General features: G+C 48.9%; 1 protein-coding gene across 1 annotated transcript; it reads right to left on the reverse strand.

Moving 5' to 3' along the window:
- On the reverse strand, positions 1-23,415 carry LOC309591694 (uncharacterized protein). The gene is made up of 6 exons (XM_082314422.1): positions 22,579-23,415; positions 21,325-22,158; positions 8,142-8,190; positions 5,964-6,054; positions 3,356-3,400; positions 1-2,668 (listed from the first exon to the last, which is right to left on the reverse strand). The coding sequence occupies exons 2-5, from the start codon at positions 21,691-21,693 to the stop codon at positions 3,361-3,363; spliced, it is 549 nt and encodes a 182-aa protein (XP_082170548.1). The 5' UTR covers positions 21,694-22,158; positions 22,579-23,415; the 3' UTR covers positions 1-2,668; positions 3,356-3,360.
- Positions 23,416-24,878: the final 1,463 nt, after the last annotated feature.

Raw genomic sequence — 24,878 nt, forward strand, 5'->3', positions numbered from 1 at the left:
TCGCTGACTAACGCAGGCACAGAGAGCTCAGTGTTTATTGGTTTTGCTCCAAATGGTTTGTACAAGGAACAAGCTGACTCTGCTGCGCACGCAGACGCACGCACCCCACGCTGCAGGCTCCTCGGCAGCTCCCCCGCCACCCCAGAAGCATTCCCCAGCCTCGCAGAGCGGAGCTCTACCAAACCCCCTCGGCCAACGCTGCCGTGCTGCCTGCCAGGCTCTGCCTGCGCCCAGGCTGCCGGTGAGATCCTGGGCTGCGCCCCGGCCAGCACCCGCAGCAATCACCAGCATGTGTCTGCGCGGGCACCAGCATCCTCAGCGGCGCGGACAAAGGACCCGGCGTGGTCCGAGCTTGCGCGGGGAGCGGCACTCCCCAAACGTCTGCTCTGCTGTCATGACAGAGACGTCTCTGAGCTCCCGCCCTGCAGTTAACAGGACCTTTCCTTTTCTATCGCTACTCTACATTGCAGTGATACCTCTCAACTAGCGAGCGCTGCCTCTAAGGCTGCTGCTGCAAAGCAAGTCTAACACGTGCTGCCTTCCCGAACCTGGAGACCTCCTCGCTGCTTATACCAAAGTGCTTTTGGAGCTGCTGACCTGTCCCTTGCAGGCTGAAAGACACCAGGCATTTACTGCTGGGTGAGGGGGGATGGACCCATCGGGGGCCAAGATGAGGTCCTCAGGTGCGGTTTTACAGCACCCAGCTGGGAGATGCTCCCCGCCCCTAGGATCAGATGTCAGGGCCTGGGGAGATGGCAGGGGCAGAGCTGGACGAGCTGCAGCCTCCCCCGTCCCCTTCCCCTTCTGCAAAGGGCTGGCGGGTGGCTTTGACCACCGCCGGCATCCTGCCCAGAAGGACGGCACCGAACACAGGGTGACCCTGACAGCCACTGGCGCTGGGATCAGAGAATACAACGAACAAAACCGTGTGACCGACCCTGTCCCGTGGGACCCAGGTGATGCTCCCAAGCCGATCAGCCCGGTTCTGGGGATGCTGTCCCTCCAGGGGGATCTGCTGCCCCAGGAGAGAGCGTGGCCCGTACCTGTCCTTCCTGCTGAACCCACCCCTGCTCCAAGGGCTCCCGTCCCGGCACCTCTCAAGGGCGAGCGGTTATTGTCTGCCTGGAGGCTATTTTCAGCATCTTTATGCTGCTCACCTGCATCCACTCTAGATGAAATCCTGAGGAAATCCTCACTATTTATCCACTTCAACTTTCTTCCTTCCCCAGTCGCTGCCTGTAGTGGTCATGAATTGAGAGATCTGCTGAGAGCTGTTTTGTTTTTCTTTTCTGGGCAGACGACATTCACTGGTGCTGTGCTTCCCACAGGGTCTCCCTGGCACATGTCCAGCGAAAGGACGGTGGGTGGGGAGCAGTTAGAAAATGCTCCTTTGTGGACCTTTCTGCCAGCCCAGCAGCAGGGACATTGAACTGGCAGAGCCTCCCACCCACTTGTGCTAAGGGTCAGACTCCCCGCAGGCCTTGCAACTCAACCTAGAAAAGCCAAGGCGATCTAGGGGTCAAAGCAGAGACTACTGCCTCCAGGTCTGTCCTGGGGGAGCGTCACCGTGCCAGCCTTCGGGAAGGCTCTCCTCCCTCCTCTGCCAGGTCATGGCACAAAGGCAAAAGCCTGAGGACATCAAATACCGCAGATCCAGGCTGAGGAACTGAGAGCGCTTTGGGGACAGCCTTTACATTGCAAAAAAAGGGACTGAAAAAGCCACTGGATGGGGTTTAGCAGGTTAGATGGGATGGATCAGCTGCCCAGAGCATTTCTACTGGCTGTGTTGGCTCTTCTCCCCCACTGAGCCTCTGCCCGCTGCCTCCTGGCATCACCGGTCACATCCAACTCCTCTGACTTCCAAGTGCTGCCATGTGGGAGGGGGCTTTGGAAAGCCATTGAACAGGGAAAAAAAGCTCTGAAGAAGGACACGCGCCAGTGCTCAGCCCCAGCACTCTGGCTTCGCTCAGGGCACAGACACGAACTGAAGCTGCAGCTGACAGCTTTGGGCTGGACCCCGACAGTGGGAAGCTCATCCAGCCCCCTGGTTCCACCAGTGTTTGTACAAACCCTGTCTCCTCTTAGCCAGAAGGGTCAAGCCAGGCAGCTGCCAGCTCTAAATGCCGGCAGTCCTCAGGTCGTGGGATAGCTTTGGATTCTGTGTGGCCCGAGACAGGCAACTACTGCGCCGATGTGCTCAAAAAGGCTGGCCAGGCCAGACCGTTTGGTGTTTCTTGAGATGCTGCCTTCTCTTTTTAGGCACTGCCTTTTCTCTCAGTGCCGTGTGGTGCTGACCAGGGCCCCCGGCTGGGTGGGAAGCTATGGCTGCTGAGAGGAGCAGCGAAGGGCTTGCTGTGGAGCAGCCTCTCTTGAGCCAGTGAATGTCTGGTTAGACCAAGACTGCAGCTGTACAAACAAGACGGGATGTTTATTCTCAAGAAACAGCAAATGTACCTGACCTGGCCTCACCACAGGGAAAGCTTTTTGCCTTAGCTGCAACAGAACTGCAATGTCAAGTGTTCCTTCTCCCCTCGCCCAGGTACGCCCCTAAAGATGCCCCGATCCCACCCCATCCCACCAAACCCCTTGGTTCACTCTAGGTCTCCTCCGGGAAGGCTGCAACGCCACTAGTTCTGCAAGCTGCCGCCACACGCCGTGGAAGCTGGAGCTGTCGGGGAACAGAAAGGAAAAAAGAATGAGCCCTGGCTGAAGATGGCAGGAGTGGGATGTAGACAGGGGCTCTGGGAGGAGGAGCAGGAGTAAGCACTGACAGGCCACGTCCTGGTAGGAAGGCAAGCATCTACCCAGGGCCAGCTTCACTTCAAGGCAGATGACAATCACGGTGGCAAAGCCCATTTCTCGATTGCTGGTTCAAGTGGCTCCGGAAAGCCCTGAGACCAGCAACGCCTCTGCCAGCTCTGCATTTCTTACAGAGGTCCAGGCTGTGTCTTGGCAGTGCCAAGAGAGTCTCAAACTGGTGAATACATCGTACCCACGGAAACCACGCAAGCACAAGGCTGAGGCAGGAACCCTGTGGTGGTGGAGCAATGCAGGCAGATGGGTTCAACCTCAGTCCTCTCTGGCAGCACCCAGGCAGGGACGAGCTGGGCGGGAAGAGGCATGCAACGGGACCCCAAGCCCACCGGGGCTTGTGGTGCAATACAAAGCACAACCTGAGGTTCGGGACATCAGCCCAGCACTTGTGCTCTGCAGTTTCTCAATCCATGAACATGGGGGATAGACAGGACAGCCGCACGTACCGCCTGCAGACGGGTGTCACAGGCTGTGGCCACCTAACCCCTTTAGCCTGATGGAGCTATATAAAACGGGCAGCGAGTGATGGGGGGACACTTACCAGCTCTAAGCAGTATCGGTCTCAGGCTGAACGGCTGTTTCAGGCCTGCAAGAAAAGAACAAAACGGAAACACACAGGCAGTCAGTGGGGGCACAACAACCGCATCTTGAAGCAAGAGGAGAAACAAAACAGTGGTGTCACCCTGGGAGGGAAGGACACTTTCACCGGGGTAGAGCAGCGGTCCTCAGCCCAGTGCCTGCAGGTGGGACCCGCTGATGCTGCTCACGGCCTGAGGATGCAGCAGTTCAAACAAAGGTCACTGGGGAGAGAAAAGCAGCTTTTGGTCAATCCAGTTGCAGAGCTCTTTGCACACTTACAGCTCTGGCCCAAACCCTCATCTTCTTTGCACTGGTGCAAAGCCCAAATGACTTCAGTGCCCCAAGCCAGACTCTACACCAGAATGAGCCGTGACAGAGTACAGATGAGCAAACCAGCAGCTGCAGCAGATCAGGTTGTCAAAGGCCCTTCCAGCATGCAGGGCCCTGGAGCCCACTCCTGAGGAGCATCCCAGCTATGAAAAGTTGAGACTGTTTGTCCAGGGAGTGCTTGAACATTTGCACCTACTTCAAAGGGGGTCGAAACATGCACGTAACCCTTGACGCTGGGAAGCACAAGAAGTTCTGGCTTTCAGCTACATGCAACCCTGGCAGAAAAGGACATCTTCTTCCCTGCTCATCATCTCCTGGGAGATGGACTCTCTGAATCTACCTCCCTTCTCTACTATGTGCTCAGGGCAAAAAGGGGAAGCTGCCTGAACATCTGCCTGGTCCTGAACGCTGGCTGAGCATCTCCACATGGAGCGGCAGGGCCAGGCCCTTGCTCTCGGTTGAGACCCAGCCCTGTGACCAGGACACGGCTTTGCCAGCAGCAGCGCTCTGGGGAAGCGGGTCCCACCAAGCCGCCTGCCCTTGACGGGGCGGGCGGTGGCTGACACGATTAACCAGGCATCTCTGCCTGTGAGGCATGAACATCCCTGCTGCCCGCTCCCCATCTTCCTCTGAACCAACTCTGCGCTGGCGCAGCTGCCGAGGAAAGGGCTCTAATTATAAACCAGCAGACGCTTTGCGTGTCTGAGGAAGGTTATTTCAGCTGTCAACATAACCTGATGCTTAGGAACCCTCGGTCAGCTCTAAATTGCCATGACAGAGCATTTGGTGTGACCTACCTTGCAGAGCCAAAGCAAGGTTAAACCATGTCATTATATATACATACCACACACACAATATATGCCCTATATGACCTAATATATTGTATACAGCTAATGTATCACAAATATCCCTATAGGGGATACCTAACAATAAGTGTCCATACATAAACTATCTTCAACCACGCCTAATTTCATGAAACCAGCACAGATGTTTAACGTGTGCTGAAGAAGGTGGAAATGGGCAGAGGATGTTCTAGATAAATACGTACACGCATATCTATATATGCACATACATTTGTCTATACACTGTGCATTATGCTGGCCAAAGAGCACTACTACAAGGTGCGAAACGAAGCTCCCCCAAGCTGTGGATTATAGGACCACTCTCAGACTGTGTAAGCGTTGACTGCTGAAACAGAAAAGAAATAAAATCCCAAGCAGGTGCTTTTTAATGGCTGAAAAATGTAAAGAAGAGAGCCGTGCCCCCCCCCATCCCCCCATCCCCTTGCTCTCCTCCTTTTCCTGAAGCGGCTAGAAGCTGGACAGCCAGCTGCCTGGCCGTAGGAGCCCACACTGAGCTTCCATAGGTGCCATTTCTCCCTCTCCTGTCACTTAGGTCATGGTAAACTTTGGAGCGGGACTGAGCCCGCTGTAACATGGCTGTTCAGCTCTGGTCCATCCGCGTGGCTCATTTTGAGGTCTCTCAGCCTGCAGTGAAGGGGCTCAGCAACAAAAATAAAACCTTGCCTCTTTGCCTCAAAGGTGTAGTCCCCCGTGTCCCTGCACGGCCACTGAGGACAGCTCAGACAACGCAAGACCGAGCTGCAGTGTTGCCTCCAGGGTCTTACTTGGCACGGCCGCTGCAGCCCATCAGGATGCTCAGACTCTGGGCTCCATCAAGGGCTCAGCTGCCACCCAGAGACAACGCACAGGGAAAGGCCTCTCCATTTCCACGGAGGTTCCCAAGACAAGATACTGTCCCATCTCCCGGACACTCACACACAGCAGGTGAACGATGGAAGGCAAGCAGGGCCTTTGCTGATGTGTCAGCCAATTCAGGCCACTCATGAGACACTCTCTTCACTGGCCCATGCCAAGGAAGAAAATAAACGCCACCTCTTCCTCAGCTCTTTCCCTCCCACATGGCCAGAGCTCCTGCCCCACATTAACAGGGGAAAGTATCCCAGAACCATCCTGTGCTCCTCCGCATCCCCCATCTTCACAACTTCACCCATCCCCAGCCCGCTTCTGTAGCTGCTCCTGCCCCAGGGCCACCGCACACCTCCCACAGGGAGCCACCAACACCATGGGGAGCTGCCAACAGTTGTCCTCTCACCCCAACCTGGTACGGACACGGCTGAGCTTAGCAGAAACAGAGTCCAGAAGAGCAAGAAAAGAAAGGAAGAAGGAGGCAAGGAGAGCTACAGACAAAACAAGATGCCCATGGAGAACTGTCTTTACCGGTAACCCTCACGGTATCTCCTGGAAGCAGTCGGGCGCTGTCTTCTTCTCACATACAGATCTGTGTCTACCGTCTCCTGAACCGCTTGCTCTGGAAGCAGGACAAAGAAAGATAGACCTCTGTTGATAAGCTCCTTGCAGTCGTCAGCAAGCCCTGCAGGAGACTGCCTGGTAATAGCTGCTGGTGGGGGTCAAGCGCCGTGGTTAGGAATGGCACTCCGGAGTGCTGGACCTCATATAATGGTCCTGAAAACCGGCACTGCAGCCCTCTTTCTTTCCTCGGTTGAAAATGCCTTTATCCTCTCAAGCTCGATTAAACTTTTTAAATTTGGTGCCTTTTTTGGGTGGTATGTTTGGAAACCCAGCACATTGACCTCCTGAAGATCACAACTGCTGCACAGTGCAGGAGACCATCGCCTCTGCATTCTCAGGAGGGACCTCTCAGCCAACTGGTGGCCCCACACCACCAGTACGAGGCAGTCACTGGCTTCCAGCACAAACGCAGCCCTTGCGTGCACACAGAAATAATGGTCTCCAAATGACTTGATGGCCATCCTCTCCTCCACGCTGGCCAACAAGGCTGGCCTTACACCATATGAAGGCAGCGCATCCTCTTTCAATACCTGAAGCTGTCCTTCCTGCTTCCCTAGGACGCACTTCACCTGCTGCATTTCTCACATAGGTTCAGACAGCTCAGAAGAGCGCAAAACCAAATGGCCAAACCAAAAACCACTCCCCGTTTGGAGAATTGCCATCAGCTCGTTGCTGTTCAGTCTCTTCCTTGCCAGCTGGTGCAGCTGAAAGTCTGGGTTTGTGCTTTTTGTGTCGCACAGTCCATTGTGAACTGGTATACATACTCATTATGTTAAATATGTGTGTGCATTTAGCATAATAAGGAGGTATATAAATAAGCTGTGGTTTCCAAACATAAATCTGCAGGGACCGCGGCGTGAGGAAGTGGGTAAAGCAGCTTTACCTGCGTGTGATAAAACAGAGGAAACTAAAATTAGGAGGGCTTCCTTCCCTTCAACACGCACAATACTAAATGGCCGTAGAGCTGGTCAAATCAAATTTTGGCAACAGAAGAATTCTTGTAAAACAAAGCATGGATTTAATTATTTCTTTTTTGGTCAGAAATGCTTGTTATGATTGCGGATAGAAGTGAAGAAAGTTTCCAAAATCTGCCATCAAGAGTAATTGCCAGTGACATTTTGTGGAGAGCAGTTTCGAAACCCACTGCCTGCGGAAGGGCTGGGATGGGCATCACCCCCTCTGCTCTTGTCCTGGCAAACCCTCCTTTATTTGACCAGCTCTGTCCACTGACGACTCAACTCAACTGGGCTCTCCACTGCCACATGAAGGAAGGGTCAGTTTGTAAGGGGAGAACATAAAATTTGATTTTGAAGTCAATGACATATTTGCAAATCAGGCTGAGAGGAAAAAGCTTCGGGAAGGGTTTCAGCGCTGGGGTCCCCGGGCAGGCGCAGCGGGGCATTGGGGTGCCACTGAGCCAGAGCCCGTGGAGCGGGCTGGCAGTGTGGCTGGCCCGGAGGAGACCGGTGGGAGGAAAGGGAAGGCAAGACCAAGAGTATCCAGATCCTCACTTCCATCTGCTGCCTTAGGAGTCCCTGGTGGTGTGGGTCAGGGCGAGGACCACGCTCTTTTCCTTTTGTATGTGACCTCAGGCGCGGCCAGGCAGCATCCTCCAGCGCACGCTGGGCGCCACGTGGCTGAGCGCGCCAGCCGCAGAGCCACGCTTCCACAAAAGGGTATCTGCTAGGCCAGTGGGAGCATTTTCTGCTCACTGACCCTGTTTTCAGGGCTCTGTGGGCATAGCCACAGCGTTCAGGAGAACAGTCTCTGGGCATATACCCTCGTGAAACCAATGCCTGAAGACTGCTCTTTGCTTGACTTCCCTGTAGGTTTGCTTTCCTTCAAAAACTAGCTGCGGGGAAATGCCCACTTGCCTGGCAGGTAATACCTGGCGCTCACAGCCAGACTCTGGGTGCTAACTAAGAAGGAACTTGAATATTTGGCTGAATGTACAGACATTCATGCATGAGATGGCAAAGCCAGGAGCGTTTTCCCCATGGCTCCTGGTTGAAGTGGCAAAAGCAAATGCCTGCACGGGAGAAGGAGACTTCTCTAGCCATAATCTCACAGTTTGGTGCAACTCACCAATCTCTTCCACAATATTCTCAGTGCTTCCAGGAGGAGTGGTTTTCTCCTGTTCAGAAACAAAACAAAACAAACAAGAAAAGAATAACAACCTCAGGTGGTTGCCCCCTTGAGCTGCCCTTTTGCTCTGAGAGAGGAATAGGAAGCGCTGGGGCTTTCCCGGTCACCACTGTGACTAGCACCACAAACGGCACGGGGACAGCACTGCTGCCCTCCTGCCCTCCACGCCCGCACCTGCTGTCTTCAGCCACGCCACCCAGCAAAGCGCTGTCCATCCCATCCAGTGCAAGTCCTGCAGTTACGCTGCTATGCAACCATCTCGAGAGCTAAGTCCTTCTCCTCAGGGCTTTTTTTTCCTTAAAAAAGCAAGATTCAGATAACTGTGCAAATTGGCACTGTTTGCTCCAGAGTTTGGGAAAACCGGCAAGAACAGCCACTGTTCATCCTTCTGAAAAAACACTGCTAACGTGACTGACATGCACACAGAGAAACGACGAAGAACAAAGCTGCCCCCACACCTGCAAACACATACTTAAAGTTATTACGAGTGGTACGTTTAGAGTAAGCAAGTATTAGAGATTTGTGTGTACAAAAGGTTTAAACCCTAATGATACACAGCCATTGGCACTGCAAACCCAGTTAAACCCGTGCTGCCCCGCTGCAGCTGCACCCATCAGAGCCACCCGCAGACACGTTCAGGTCTTCAGGAGCTGGATCTCACCCACGGGCGCCGAAAGAACGGATCCGGGAATGCGCTCACTCTGCTCACTTGGACCCGTAATGCCAGATGAGGCTTTCCTAACACCTCAAAACATCAGATGTCACTGTCTAATCTTTTCAACTCAGCAAACATAGTGTATACAGAAAAAGATGAATTAGAAAAGGAAATGGGGTGAAATGATGTTATGAATTTCCTTAGGGGTTTGCAGAGTTTATCAGTGGAAACACCAGGTGCTGGAGTATTTGATGCTTTGTTTTTTGGGATGACAAAGGAAATCACACCACGGAGTCCACAAAGTGGCACCCGCTTTTAAATATTAAGAAAAAAAAATTTAGAGAGAAAAAATTTAAGAAGCAGCTTTAAGAAATCAGAATAAAGAACCCCTTTTTTTTACGGTCAGAGGAGGGAGTAACAAAACTCTAATTTGATTTAATGCAAGTGCAAGCTGTCACTTTTGGTCCTGTGCACATCGAGCGTATGCTGCCGTTATCCTTGTGCCCTCTGCTGTCGGTGGCTTCTCACTGTGACTCCTCTCCCCTTAGCTTGGCCTGTCCGCTGTCCTTCCCCTGCGCACCACAGGACCCAGCTCAGAGTCTCACGCTTTGGGTAGAAATAAGCTGAAAGCGGTGCAGAAACCATGTTTTAATCAATCACAAAATCTCTTCTGGGCTTTTCACCATGTCTTGCACCTTCTGTACCCACACTGCTTATGCCCTAAACTTGTAAACGAACGTGACTTGAGGAGGAGAGCTGTGTCGGAGCGGGAGGGATGCAAGCAGTTGGGAGCCAGTTTGCAGGGCTGCCGGCTGAAGCCGGCCGCCTCCCTTTGCCTTGTTCCTTCTCAGTGACCGCAATAGCACTGACTGCGTGGTGTCCTGCAGTCCATCGACAGGACTACGCACCAGAGCTACAAACCAGGAACCGGGGACGAGTGACTTCTGGGCTCTCGCGCCACTTTTTAACGTTAAGGTTGTTTTAGATTGTTTTCCTAGCCTATGGATTGTACTGTGTGTGGCTGCGAGTCCAGCTGCCTGGGTGCTGATGCCGCTAACAGCTGGTTTGCGTTTCGGGTCAGCTCGTAGACAGGGTTTTTCTGTGAGGGGGCACCCCTTGGGGTCACTCCTCACACGCCTGTGAAACGAACCTCTCCGAACTGAAAGCAGATCCTGTTAATCTGCTTCTTTTGTCTCCAAGCACAGCTGTGGCTTACTAGGTTTCCTTGTACGTGAGCTGGTGCAAGGATTCATGTTTCTTACTCGAATGGCAAGCCTGAGCAGCTGAACAGGACCTGACCTTTGAGCTGAGAAAACTCCTGTTCAATGTGCAGACCTCCCTGACGGCAGGACTTACTGCGGACCTGCTGTGTGGGCTCTTTGCTGAGCACTGCCTGCCCTCCAGAGGTGTCTTTGAACTTCGTCACCCATCCAAGGGCTTTGAACAACCCGAAGAGACCACCTGAACCACCCAATGGAAAGGTTGGTTCATCTGGGCTTCACTACTGCCCTCCAGCATCCAAAACCTGATGTTCTTCCAGCAGGTTAGCGATGATCAGTGAGAAGGAACAACCAAACAAAGGAATGGAAAAATACAGAACAGATGGGAAAAACCTATCCAATTAGCTCCCCAGACTGCGCTTTCAGAAGCCTTCCTTCTGGCAAAGGTGCGCTGTGACATTAACTTGACCTCTCTGGTTTAAAGACTGCCAATGGCTCCTGCCCTCGGTTGGGATATCTGAACAGGTCATACTGGCATGGTCCTGCATTCCTGCGGGGGCCTGACTGCAACTCAATACTGTCCTGGTCAGGCAGTCCATATACTGCAGCAACCCGCCTTTGGGAGCAGGAGTCCAAGACCCCTGGCTCCTGCTCGGAGGCCGTGCGCCCCATGAACGCCATTTGGAGCGGGCAGGCAGGGCAGCATGTGAAGGTGACGCTCGGACAAAGACAGGTTTCAAACAACAGACAGGTTTTTCCAAGGTTTTTCCAAACACGAGCTGTGGGTTCTCTGGGAACACCATTCAGTGGGGAAGTCCACTGCTTGAGACCAGAAGTTGAACAAGAGCAGTCAGGAAAAGCGGACCAGAGGGTCTGACAGGCTGGTGGTGTTGAACTCAAAACAGCCAGCTCCCCCGGGTGCAAACAATTTACAGGGGAACCACAGCAGGACCCGCTGCCAGGCAAGTACACACAGGATTAACACTTCCCTTGCACTCGGTAGGGTATAACAAACTAGGTGTTAGGCAGCTATAGCTACCCCAGCTCTCATGAACTTGTGCTTCCTAAATCCAAAAGGGCATCTGCCAAGAAGTGGCACCCATGGATGCACCACTGCCACCGGACACAGCCAAGTGCAAGTGGTGGTTTTCCTCCGTCCTTCCTCAGACTTACTACAAGAGATCAACTTACTGCATCCGAACGCTCTACCAGTCAGCTGAGCCAAGGTGTACCCTGCCTGGAAAGCAAAAGGGGCTTAGAACACCTTGAGAGTGGTTTAAGCTAACACCCAGATCTCCACACTTGCAGTGGGCTAAAAGCATCCACATGACAGGTCCTGCAGCTCTGATGGGGAGTTTTATTACAACCTACAGAATCTTTCACCGCTTTTTTGTGATTCCCCTCATTGAGTTTCTTCCTGGCCACTTCTCACTGGTCCCCTGTCACCACTCTGGGCTTGCCCTGCTCTCTCCATCCAGCAAGTTCTCTGGACTTAACAGCTTCCTGTCCAAGTTGTCCTTTACAGAGATGGCCTTCAACCCTCTTTGTTCAGCATGAAGTTCAGTTAGCTGCTCCTGACCTCCTCCTTCCATCCCTGTTGTCCCATGAGTCCTCAAATTAATCTTAAGACTCCTCTCTTCCATCCCTGATGAAACCAGTATTGATAGTCTGCCAGTCCATAAACTCTGGTCCTATCTGGCTTGCTGTCCTGAAATACCTCCCCTTTCATTGGCACACTCTTCTTCACATTTCAGATTCATCTGCTTTTCCAGTTTACTACCCAATTCTATTCCTCACACTCCTCTAGCCCTGTCTATACTCACATTGCCTTCAATTATTTTCTTCCAGTTCCTGCTGGAAGCCCCAGTGCCAGCAATCACCTTCTCTACTCTTGAATTGCTTCTCATCAGTTCTGAGCCCAATCAAGAGAGTCTTTTGATTTCCACCTATTACCTTTACATTAATGTTTTATCTTGGTGTCTCTGCCAAGGCATCATCTCTTGGATGTCTACACCACCTCTGTCAACTTGATGTGCCACAGGCATAGTCTGGATTTTCATAGGAAGAATTTATGCCATTTCCTTTCTGTCCTCGTCACCTTAGACTCCCTCCACAACCTCAGCATATTAATTGGCAACTCTCATCTTTGTGTCTGCACGCAAGCTTTCATTAAGTCCTGGTCATTCACCCTCCTCATCTGATCTTTGAAGAGCTAAAAGGAGTAGATGAGCCTTTATTCCTTCTCCTCTTACAGCCCCATACTACCTTTTCCTTAAGGCTTTCTTACGTATGGGAAAACTGGCTTCATTTTCAGAAGGCAGGCTAAGGTTGTGTCTCCCAGGAGCACAACGTACTCCCCAACCTACCTCCCATGTATTCAAAGCCGTTGTAGATGGCCCATGAACAAGCTGTGTGCACATGCTTGCTAGTGACCCAATGGCCATTCAGTGTGTATCTGAAAAGAGAACATGCTATTCTCTTTGCGAACCTGATCTTGAGGGCTGCCTCCAAGTGCTCTGCAAAATAAAGCCTACAATAAGACTTACCCAAGCTGAAGTCGAGAAGCGGGGAACAGAACCCAGAACTGCTAAGCTCTGACCATAACACTGTCCTTCTACTCACCAAAGACCAGGAATCTAAAAAGAGCTAAATATTAAAAATTATTACCTTACCGTCAGCTCCCAAACCCTGAAAGGTCAGTCCCACCTCATCAATCTCAAGAAAGTGGTACCCTTGGCCCACTGGAAGAAGGAGGTCATTACCATGTCTAGGACATTACCTTTAGGCTTATAATGGTTCCTCAAAGGGTTTAACCCAGCTTGGCTCCACATCTTGCTGTAGGCCTGTGTGCTCTTTCAGAGCACCTCTGTAATGCACCAGCATTTCTCACAAAGCCCTTCAGCTGTCTCAGACCTGAAGACAGATATATGATCAGCGGTAAATATGTCACGCTAAATGCTGGTATCATTGCTCATTACTGATATTTGGATAGCTAGCAACCATGCTGGATTCCCTTCTGGTGGCCAGAAGATCTTGAAACCTGGTTTGTCAGAAGTGAGGCAAGATGAAACAAATGGCTCTCTTGGTTTATCTGCGAGTTCACCTTATATGTTTGCTAGGACTTGGGAAACTCTTCCCTTCTGGGCAGGACTCCAAAGGCTAAATATTCAGCACACCTGCCATGCCCTGCCTCCATTCAGCCTATGAAATAGTCTACTTTTCAACCATCCCAGTTTCTAAGGGGACACTGAAAAGTCTTTTTCAGTCCAAATCCAAGATGTGCCATACACAAGGTAGCAATTTTTTTTGTGTTTTATTTTTTTTTTAAACTAAGGACATGCAGGACAATTAGCTGTCCTTTTGGTTTCAGGGATTCAGGGACAAAAGTGTTTAGGAGCCTGTCATGGCCCCAACTTCTATGAATGCATTTAATCCTTTAGAAAGCAATTAATACATTTTGTTTCCAGGTCATTCTTTGGCAGAAATTCACAGTTAAACTATGGGCTCTGTGTGTGCTGCTCTGCTTTAAATCTGATGCTTGGCAGTTCTGTTGGCTAACCCATGTTTTTGCAGGGAAAGCGAGCTAGTGCGGAGTCATTCCCATCTCGCCTTCTCTGTCCTCCAGGCTTTACAGAGTTTACCACATTCTCTTCGTTTGGCTTTCCCCAAGACACATTTGAAATTTAGATTCATGCTTTCCAAAACTAAACTGAATTTGGTGTCTGCTTAAAAGCACAAAGATAACAGCGTCGGAGAGCAAAATCCTATGCGTGTCTACAAACAGGCATGGCACGGACAGCAACAGCTCGCTCCACAGCTTGTGCCAAGACGCTGGCAGGTACCAAACTGAGATAAACACACGTGTTTACTAACAACTGGACTGGATAAAAAAAGATGTCTCAGAAGCCACTGGAAAATCAGATGCAAGGGTGTTCAATCACTACCGAGAAGCTGATATTTAAGGCATCCACCTGAACGCTACTTACTGTCTACATACATACAATTTTCAGGCACGATTGGCTTTAAGAAAGATGCCTTCAGAACTAAGGATCTGCCTGAACAGCCTGAAGCAAATGTGTTAATACAGCTTAATGAAGTTCACGTCAGGGTAATTTCAGCTAACATACTCTGGATTGCCATTGTAGAAAGCTCACTGATAAAGAGGAATTCATCAAGCTGCCATAGTTCACCACCCTATGATAATGTGAATGTGTGTTCACATACAAAGAAGAAAAAAACAAGACTCCAGTATTTCCTTCTGGAATCAGCGACAAGGACGTTAGCTCTTGGAACTATTTCCTTCAGGAGATTTCTCTTTGTACCATTGTCAGTTTACAGCAGAAGCTCAGTGTAAGACATTGAAGATCAACTACTCTACTGCCTTTAACCCACAGAATAACCACAAGAACTACCCTGACCAAGTAACGGGCATTTTGTTTTAAGGCTCATGTATACATTTGTTAATCTCTTTGTTAATTTGCTTAACTGGGATCAAATGGGACGAATTCTTTCCAGAAGATGAGTCTTTCCCCAAGACCTTGAACTTAATAGGAAGACTCCTCCTCCTTTATTAGCCTGTGGGTCATACCACTTATGCAGATATATTGGGCATTTTTGCCCCTTTCACAGGAGTCTGTGGAGCCTAGGAAACGAGCAAAAAGAATTCTAAAACGGTGACCTGCAAATTGTGAAGCAATCTAAAATCTAGTGATTTAAAATACTTGCTAAGGAAAACGCTGAGCTAACTCGCACGAGCAGAGCACCATTCCAAAGAGCCGCACCGCCTCTTCCCACCACCAGCTCAGATCTCTCTACACCACGCTATGCTGTGCCATAAAGAGGGACGGGACTCGTTGCCCACCTCGGGCGATCTATTTAAACCAAGATGGTGATGCACAAAATGAGTCAGCCTCCGAGGATGCCCGTTTCTCTCCCTTGACTACAGACGGAGCCACGGTTAATTAGCTCAGGGTTTAGACATGTAACTTTTAGGTGCCTAAGTTTGGGCACAGGAATTCTCCTCCCACATATGTCTCGAGTTAGACAAGTTAAAGGTTTAGGCTCAGCTTCTTAAAAGCGCTTGGAGGCATGGCACTGTTGAAGACTTTGTCATCCCTGAGCTGCAAGTCTGCACTCCCAGCTCTTTTTCAGTGGCAATGTCATGGCTCGTCAGAGTGGTGCAGGCTAGGGGCAAGCTAATGGAAGGGAGGTGGTGTATGCTTAATCACACCATTAATTGAGGTTATATTAGGCATTTTATTTTTGCTCCTACCTCCAATGCTCCAAATTACACCTCTCTCCCAGGGCACCTAAGTTAAATGCCTGCAGTTAGATAGTGTGAATACCCCTAAGGTCAATTCTGCTCACCTTAAGAGGTTGGCAGGGATACAGCTCCAGATCCGGTAACACTTTGAGCAGAGTACAGAGAACATAGTGATCAAAAACTGCTCTCAGTTAAACAGATTACCATTCATCAAAGGCTGGGACACTGCCACTGTAGAGCAGAGCTTGGAGGACAAACTGACGTGCTGATGTGAGAACCGGCACGACAGCGCTGGTAGGCATGGCTAGCTGTGAGGATGAAACCATGCTGCATTTGCTTATATTAAGAGGTTGTTTGCTTGTTTATGGTAATTTTCTTCTGCTGCTGCCACCTCTTATCTTGACTGTGCCTTTTGGAGGTCTGTAAAGCCCCCTACAAGCAAAGAGGTGTTTAACAACTGGAGTCAGACAGAAGCACTGAAATGATCCCCAGATTTGACATGGCAGATATGGCACAGATGCTTCAGCTATGACCTTCCTAACCACAGCCGTGAAAGAGTAAACAGGCAGTGACAATGGCTGCAATAAGTAGGTGGCAAGATTTTAGACAAAAGCTCAGCACCAGCTCAGTTGCAGGAGATGCGGTACGTGCTCTCACCAACACTGCCTAATTCAAACAGCCAGGAAAGGCAACACTGGAAGCTGGCAAGACTCTTCCAATTAACTCTTCATTAGTTTTCCCCAAAATAACATCAACTCTTTCTACTCTTTTCCCCAAAGAACCAAATATCTTCTTGACTTGATATGTCCTCTTTCTTCATTTTGACTCACCCAGCTCTATGAGCAAGTGCACACAATTAAAAATGCCTCATCACAAAGCACGAGGGTGATACCAAATGGATAACATATGCAATACAGTCAGCTTATGAATAACCCGAAGGCTGAAATTCATTTGCACAATGTCCTCAAATAAATAAAGTCCAGGGGCAGAGCTCTTGGAAACCTTGAGCCTGGACAGTCTTTTGAGAGCAAAGGTCCACGGAGGACTGTAAATACCAATCCTGTGCCATTCTAAGATTCCTACTAATTTGTCACCTTATGCCCTTCCTTTCATCTCCTTTAACCTGAATCTTACATCCACTACTGAAACGGGAAAATCAATTCAACAAGCCTAGAAATGGGAGTGTGTACAGGATGACAATATTGACTCACTCATTCTCTGAATATTCTTCTATCAACTCCTGGAAAGCAAGTCCACAAAAAATTCCTACATGCTAACAAAGCACAAACGATTAAATGCATATTCTTCTCCTCTTGAGTCTGTATCAGTCCTTCTGTCCTAACGTATGGGGTCGATCCACACGCACACCTACGTTGCTGAGCGCTGGCTCACATTACAAACTGCTGGGACATGGTGGATTCTTACAGAGCTTGTGGATCACATGAAGACTATGCCACAATTAATTGTTCAGCCAACTGGAAGTTAAATCTTGCAAGTTAAAAAAATCCTAATCTGCCAGGCTACAAATATAGCTGTTACTTAACTGTCACCAGCTGCTGAGGTAAGAAAGTGATTCAAGGTAAAGGCAGTTCTGCACCTGTAAATAAATGCTTGTTACTGACGACAGGCTTGAAACCTACTGAACCTCTAATCGTCTTGATGCAACGTCCTAGGCTTCCTTACCGGCAAGGAAACGTGGGGCAGAACTGTCTCCTCACATTAAAGGAGAAACTTAGAAGCTTGCTATGTTTCATGTGCTGCTTGGAATACACCTGACTGAAAGTCAGGGCTGAAGCACAAACGTGAAATTCAGTTTTCAGATACACATCCTGGTATCTGCCAAAATGACTTCACTGGGGTTACAGTGCGTGCTAGAGAGTTAAGAGATTGAGAAATATCTAGATGCAATACAGAGACGGAGGACCTGGATAGAAGCAGAGACTTCAAAATATTTTGTTTTCCTGCACAAATGCTCAAATTTTACTATGTTAGAGGACATCTAGGTAGAGATATTAAAAATCTGACTGGACACAGTCCTGGGCAATCTGCTCTAGCTGACCGTGCTTTGAGCAGAGGGGTTGGACGTCCCTTCCAACCTCATCCACTCAGTGGTTCTACAAGGGACTTTATCAGGGGCACCCTGAAACACAAATGTGGCAAACAGATCATCTTTTCTGAGAACAAATGATATAGCTGGGGGAAAAAAAAAAAAAAAGCAGAGAAGCTTTCAGGCCCATAAGCTCCACAGGTGCAACGACAGATATCCTCTCTGCCTACAAACCTCTATGCTTGAAAAATGACAGCTGCAACACAGACCCAAAAAGCAGCACGATGGCAAGTCTTGAGAGGATTGCAGAAATATGCCCTAACAGTATTATCTTAGGTAATGTCATTTAACGTGTCTACTACCGCAGCATGAGATCCACAAAGACATTTAATCACAGGACTGAGTTAGCCATCTACGTAGTTTTCAGGGCCCGTGATGGGCTGAAGCAGCAGGCTGAATCAGCTGAGGGACCGAAGGAGTAGAGCCTCTTGCAGCATAATTAAAACCACGCCAAATCCACCAGGAACGCACTGCAGAAAGCTTGCCACTCTTGCCAGATCTGGAGAAGCGAGGAGGCCCAGTAGGCAGCCCACAGAAGTCAACTTTGTGTGGATGAATATTAACTATTTTTCCTTGCAGCTCTGCCTATTCGTCCCGTGCCCACGTGAATCACGGCTGTATTAGCACTGACGTGTCATCACAAGAACTTCCAGGGGTACGACTCAAAGATACTCAGGCTAGGGACAGCGCTGGAGATTACTGACTATGTGAAGCACTTCTAGCAGCAGTACTGGGTTTGCTGAGCCTCCTGACCCATGTCAAGCATGGCATACACAAACACATGTCCGTCAGTCAGGCAGTTACCATGCATTTACCCAGCGGGTATCTCGCACAGCCACTGACGACAGACAGACATCTCCGACACGCTCCTTCTGAACTCGCATTCTTGCTGTCACAGGGCACGCACCAGTACTCAGCCAAGCGCCTTCGGAAACGACTCTCAACTCACCATCAGCTGCGGCATTGCACTAGCTTTTTCCCCACTGCGTGGCTCGAAGCCGGCACTGTGGGTTTTCTAAATCCATGCCTTTGTTAAAGACTTCCAACTTCTGCCTTGTCCTAACAGGCCCATGTGCTGAACCACCCATGGTACGTACCGCAGACTGGCTGGCAATCTATTTTTCCATCGTGTAGGAGGCCCGCGCCTCTCTGCCATCTGCCACCATTCATTTTTCGTTGCTTCTGAAAACAACCTGAAAATAACCCTGCTCTGATTAAGTTTAATGCAGCAGGAAACCCTCCGAGTACATTTTTCCCAAATGATCTGCTTACTGCTCCGTCACACCTACTGCCTTTACCCGTCTTACCCTCCTGCACTGCTGAATCCATTCATTTGCTCCTGTTTCGGCTGTAACAAGTGGACTGCTCAGCTCCCATGAGAACAGAGAGTCAGTGGGAAATGAGGGGAAATCTAGACATTATTTTTAGATCATTTAATAATTTAATGTGTAGCAACAAATAGAAATTCATAAGAAAATATGGATTCTATCCTACTAGGCAAGGGCTTAGATGAGTGCAATGAATGAAAAAAAACCCCTAGTTCCTGAAAATCTGCTTGCAAGGCAAAACAGCTTCCTCCAGTCGAAAATGGGATAATTGAAGGTGTCTACATTGACAGCTGAGCAACTATGGCCAAAGTCCATTTTACAAGTCCAATGCCCCCTGAGAAATCTGCAACTAGTATTACTTCTTGCCAGTTACATTACTCTGAATTTCCAGAGATATTGCTCCAGCTTGGTGGTGGCTCTTTCTCCATACATAACAGGTTTTAGATCACTCCTCTCTGCACAGTAGTGCCAGCAGAGCTGCAGGCTTTTTCAGAACTGGGCAGGAAAAGCAAGCAGAGATCCTGGACGTGGCTGGTTGAGACGACCAGCACACTTACTGAAGAAGCTTTCGCTGCAAGTCATCCTGCCTCTGCTGAGGGTTTCATTTTCCATAACTTGGCACCTCCCAACAACCTACGTTCACTCTGAAAGAGAGACAAAATTCTCAGAAGAAGGAAGAGAACGCTACCCCCTCCCTGAACAAAAGCATCAATGTCCTTCCTTGGCCTGGGAGAGACCTGAAAGCCTTCAGACGCACCCACGTGTTCTCATGCTCGCGGGTGGCACCTAAACCACGTTCTGAGCTGACTGCATTTCTGCCATGCCATGCACCCGGATAACCACGCTCAAATACAGCTCTTGAAGCCATCCCAACACTCAGCCTTTGCCTGAGCAACAAACAAAAACCCCGGCAATTTTGGCACTAATTCTATTCCAAGGAAAGTTGAAGTTTCCCGTTTCACTTCAGTGACTGGACAACTTACTGACAAGCGCTCGTTTAGGTTTGTTTAGGTGGTGACTTCTTCCTCGCTGCTCCCAAAACACAAAATGAGGAACAACAAAAGATTATTTCTGATACTTTTTTCCTGCATGATTACTGTTCATTCCATATATCAAAGGAGCTTATATTAAAGTTTTCAACTGTCCAAAGGAGGATCATCTGCTGCATCAAGTCTGAGAAAAAGTGTACTCCCTTTTTCTAAGCAAGTGAACGTTCACTGAAGCTAACTAGCAGTATATTAAACTGTACGAAAATAGTGACCGCAGCACCTTTCCTCCCCAATGTGTATTCTGCAAACATAGTCATTTCTAACCACAGCGGAAAAATAAGCTAACAAACAGTTATTTTGCAACATGATCCATTTCCATAACAAAAAATCATTGCTCTTTTTTCATCTGTAATAGATCTAATAAAATAGCGCCTTCTTCAGTAAATGAAATACGCCAGTAAGTAAATAACCACCTGAATTGCTCGTTCCGCCCACGTACTCTGCACAACATTCTCACATTTTGTATATTTGCCCCTCTGCCTTCAACTGGATGTACTGACTCCCCCAGATAGCTCAGGCAGGTCCTGAAGACTTAAGAAGTTATCATGTCCTGGCTCACTGAAAAGGCTGTTTACAGCGGTGCCTTCATCGCTAAGAAATCTGTCTCTCGATTCTTCGGCAGGGTGCAAATATTGACATCAAGGTCTGGCTCTCCCTTCTGAAGCGAAGGCTTCGTACTGGAGCTCCCACCTGGACCTGGAACGTGCTCAGTGACAGAGCGGGGCATTGGCACTGCAAGATACATGTCTCAAGAATGAAAAATATAAACAGCTGCTAGCATAAAGTAACACAGCCTCGCATAGCTGCCATGAAACTCTGTCATCTCAAGGGCAAAATCTGATGTATTGCAATGAGGATAACGATAAAAATATAAAGGCATGCGTCTTGTTCCACCCCCTAAAAAAAGGGCCTTGGCCAAAGCAAAGAGAATTTTGCAGGTTGCCAATAGTGACTTTCATGTTTACAGAGCACACTATGCATGATCATCGTGCACAGCAGAAAAATGATGTATTTCCCACGGCTCGATACCGTGCATTCGCCACTAGATAGGTGCCTGCGGAGCTCCTGTACCCGACTGGGCCAGATCCTTAGCTGGGCAAACTGGCAAAACGCTGCTGTATGTGTGGAAAGTGGGAGATTTATAACAGCTGAAGAGCCGCACAGTCATTTCTTGAAGTACGAAATGATACCTATTTCTATTAATATAGGAATAATGTACATATAGATACACACACATGCATAGGTGCCAATGCCAACACTGACGTCTTACACACGTAACGTACGTACAACTCATGTCACATACAGCCGTCTCTGAATGACTGCTTAATGTTGAAATATACAGTCCAAAAATAGGAATGTATGATTATATTTCAAAATAGCAAGACTCCCCCCCTATCTCTTCCCCATCCAAGTTAATGGACTATCCATTTCAACAGGATTCACCACCTCAGCCAGGAGCTCTAAGTCTGGTTGAGCCTGAAAGTCTTTATAAGCCTCATACCTGAACCCTTGTGTAGCTTGACAGATACTGAGAGCGTGCTGCCTCCTTTTCTGAATGCTCCTTCGTTTCGGGCGTAACATCAGCGCTTCTGTGATGGTGATGGTGGGACTTCTGATCGTGGTGGCCCTCCCTTTTCCTGGCTTCTGTGTCAAACAAGACGTGGGTTAGCCTCTCCAGATACTTCTCCAGCTCCTCCTGGGTGTGCTCCAGTTGTTTGCCGACATTACTGGGGAAAAAGGAAGAGGATGGCGGGGGGCTTTTGCTTTCCCTCTCCTTCTTGGCCTCTTCCACATGCGGGTTATGCCTCATTAGAAGCAGCACAATGATAAGCAAGATCAGGCAGAGATACACAACCCAGACTTCTTCCATCTTGGCGGTGAGATACCAACGAGCTACTGGTGCCGGTTGATGTGCTCAAAGGGAAGCAGACAGATGGGCCAAATACAGTAGGTGGTCAGCGATTCCCAGCTGTCAGCATCCACGGGAAGGACTGGTGCCAGTAATCAAAGCACTGTGGTAGCTGATGTCAAAGTTCAGTTTTCTAAAGCAGGGTAGCTTACAAACCTTCCTGCGGTTCCAAATATCAAAGCAGCACAGTGAGCAGCGAAGTATTTTAAGCAAAGAAAATAGAACAACTTCGTCCTTAGAATAAAACAACTTCAGCAGAAAGATACAAGATCGTGTCACAGCTCCATATGATCTTAAAATAGCAGTATTTCTCCTCTTTTTTGTTAAGGAACTGCGGGTTCAATGCTTATTACTCTTCAAATAACTTTTCTTCTGTTACAGTGTTCGAATTGTTGCCTTGCTTGAAGTGGTAAGCTTTTCTTCTTTCTAATCCAAAGAAAAGATAAGTTAGGACTGGGGTTTTCCTCCCCAAAGGAAGATAACAGAATATTTTATTCTTTAGGGGTCATTAGATGCTGAGTCCGCAGTCTACCCTCAGCACTCTTCAAAAAGATTTAAGTGGCAGAAGGGAATATTAGCCCCCCGGGTTACAGATTCAGCAGGACCAATCTGTTGGCTGCCTTCTGTCTTTGCTGGTCTTGGGAGAGGGAGTCCTCGCAGAAGTGGCTGCTGGGACTCGGGAGGTAATCTCAGCTGGACGTTGCGGGGATCCCCTGGAGATCCTTTGTAGGCTGTTCCTCCGTGACTCTGCCCCCCTGATTACTCGCAGCAGCAGATGGGCAGCCCAGGGACCAATAAATGCATTTCCACTGACCAAGCCCAAGGGAAGGGACTGGAAGAACTTACCAACGGGTGCCCAGCATCCACGTTAGCAGCCAAATGTAAGCAGGGACGAGCAGCCACCGGGACGGGGCCAGTCTGCGAGGGGGGAGGCTGGCCACCGGTTGCTCTCTGCCCCCTGAAGGCAGGGTCTGTCTGGAACCGGATTGCGTTTCCTAACCTTTGCTAGGGGGATCTTTTTACAGATGAGGGTGCCAAGCCTAAAAGGAGCAGAGATCACACCCAGATTTCTGCTGCCTCTGTGCAGAAACATTCTTGGGCTCACCCTGCCACAGAAACAACTCTAAAATTCTTCACTTTGTTCCCAAAAGTGAGATCTTTCCTCTGTTTTGCTACAGTGAATGGTCTGAGAAAAATTAGTGTTCCCTCATCCCATGACTCACTTTAGAAGTCGATCCTCAGCTTTTACTTTTTCAAGACCCATGCTATTAAGCAAGTTTTGCTCTAGAGGCAGTGTTGTACTTCGCACTCCCTTTTTGCCTTGCCTTTAACTCATTCCTGAGGTCACAACTATACTGGCAGATCTTGTAAGCAGTTTGCTGCCTACAAGCCTGGGCCCGGCACTGCTGCACTACCCTTAGGTGGGCAGTCACATACCGCCAATCCAGTCACCTCCCCTGCACTGATCTCAGATGCACAGCACGAACCTGAGAGGATGCAGAGAGAGACAGGCAGGTCAGAACTGAGCTCAATTTTCTACCAAAATGGATCTACTTTTCCTTAGCGCAAGAACACTGGAACAGAGAGCTCCAAGCGGATGAGAACATCTCCTTTCTCCCCCACCGGTGTAGTTCATTAATGCCTAAGGGCATGGACCATGCCTCCAGCCACAGGTATTACAGCAGAGCAAAGCCCTGACCCAAACCTGACACTGCTGTAGCAAGAGATTTCACTGAAACCCTCAACAGCATTGAAAACCTAAAGAAAGAAAGGCTAAAAGGAGAAAACACAACTTTAAAAAAAAAAAAAAGTCATTAAGACTGCATTGTGGCTCCAATGAAGGGGAACGGACTGAAGGAGCAGCAACAGCATTTCCTAATTCTAACATTGCTTGTTTCCTTTTGAACAAATGATAATGCAGCAGAGATGCTTCAAACATTACAAAGCTTAAGAGTGAAGTAAAGACTGCTGAATTTCAGATGCAGAATACTATAGAGCTGCCTCTTCAAGACACAATCGTTAATGAAATAACTCGGGCACATCTGTCAAAAAAGCAGGAGGCATCACCTTGACCACGAAAACAGGGAGCTGCCACAGAAAGGCAAAATGCCGCGTCCCAGATCACACGGCCGACGCGCGGAACCGACCCGGCCGGCTCCGGTCTTGCACTCAGGTCCACAGGTCGAGCGCGACACTCGGGGCATCGATGAACATTCGCCTTCCGAGTCCTCCAGTAACGAAGCACTGCGAAAGGAACACGGGCTGGCTTTGCATGGCAGCATTATGTGAAAACCTCTGAAAAACCACAGGAGCCGCTCATGTATTAAAATGCATTTTTTTCTGCCCTCTTTGGAGATAAACGGGCTAGATTAGGTTACACCAAACGTCCATCTCAGTGATATCTTTAGTCTAATTGTGAATGCCTAACGAGTAGTATAAGCACGAGGCAATTATGTAAGAATGCTTCCCAGAATACTCCTGCAGCCTTCCACAGCACAGGATTTTGTAACGTTTTATCAACTCTAGCTGTATGTGAAACAAGAAAAGGAAAAAATAACCATTTCCCAGACACATGCTGCATAACCAGCCAGGAAAGAAAACAGCTTTAGTTCCAAGGTCACGTAGAAGATGCTCTTTAATCTTAGTAAATGGCATGCAAACACCGAGAATTTGACGACGACGCAGCTTTTGTATGTTTAATGTAAAATCCTGGAAATCCAAAAAAATACTGTACAGTGTTGTTCCATACAGTCAAAGTAACAGCAGTGCTCCTCACCAAGTAAAATAACCATCTGCTAACCTACTGATTTCCAGAAGACTTAAAGTCTTCTCTGCATATTTCTCCTCATGAGACATGTTATTCAGGGTCACTTTCTCCTTCTGCCTAGGGAGGCATTCTTTGAAATATTTAAACAACAAAAAAAAATATCCTCATAGATGCAACTGACTACATCAGAGCTTAGTAATAAAATAAATTTTTTTGTAGCCAACATCAGGTTTTTTTTTTTTTAAGTCTTTCCCAGCAAATGTTTTCCCCCAGCTCTTAGCTGCTCTCAGTACACCCTGGAACCTGCCTACACTCCCATTTCTCGCTTGTCGTACAGGATGACTGACTGGACTATAAAAAGGAAGGAAAGCACTGCACC

Source organism: Platalea leucorodia (genome assembly GCF_965183815.1).
Source record: "Platalea leucorodia genome assembly, chromosome: 5".
Taxonomy (NCBI): Eukaryota; Metazoa; Chordata; class Aves; order Pelecaniformes; family Threskiornithidae; genus Platalea; species Platalea leucorodia.

What these genes read in the sequence shown, in the direction of transcription:
- LOC309591694 (XM_082314422.1), bottom strand. Translation starts at nt 21,693, where the DNA reads ATGGAAGAAGTCTGGGTTGTGTATCTCTGCCTGATCTTGCTTATCATT. An exon ending in GAATATTGTGGAAGAGATTG is followed by an intron (nt 6,055 to 8,141) that starts GTGAGTTGCACC and finishes TCCTGCTTCCAG; the next exon opens with AGCAAGCGGTTCAGGAGACG. An exon ending in AGATACCGTGAGGGTTACCG is followed by an intron (nt 3,401 to 5,963) that starts GTAAAGACAGTT and finishes CTTTTCTTGCAG; the next exon opens with GCCTGAAACAGCCGTTCAGC.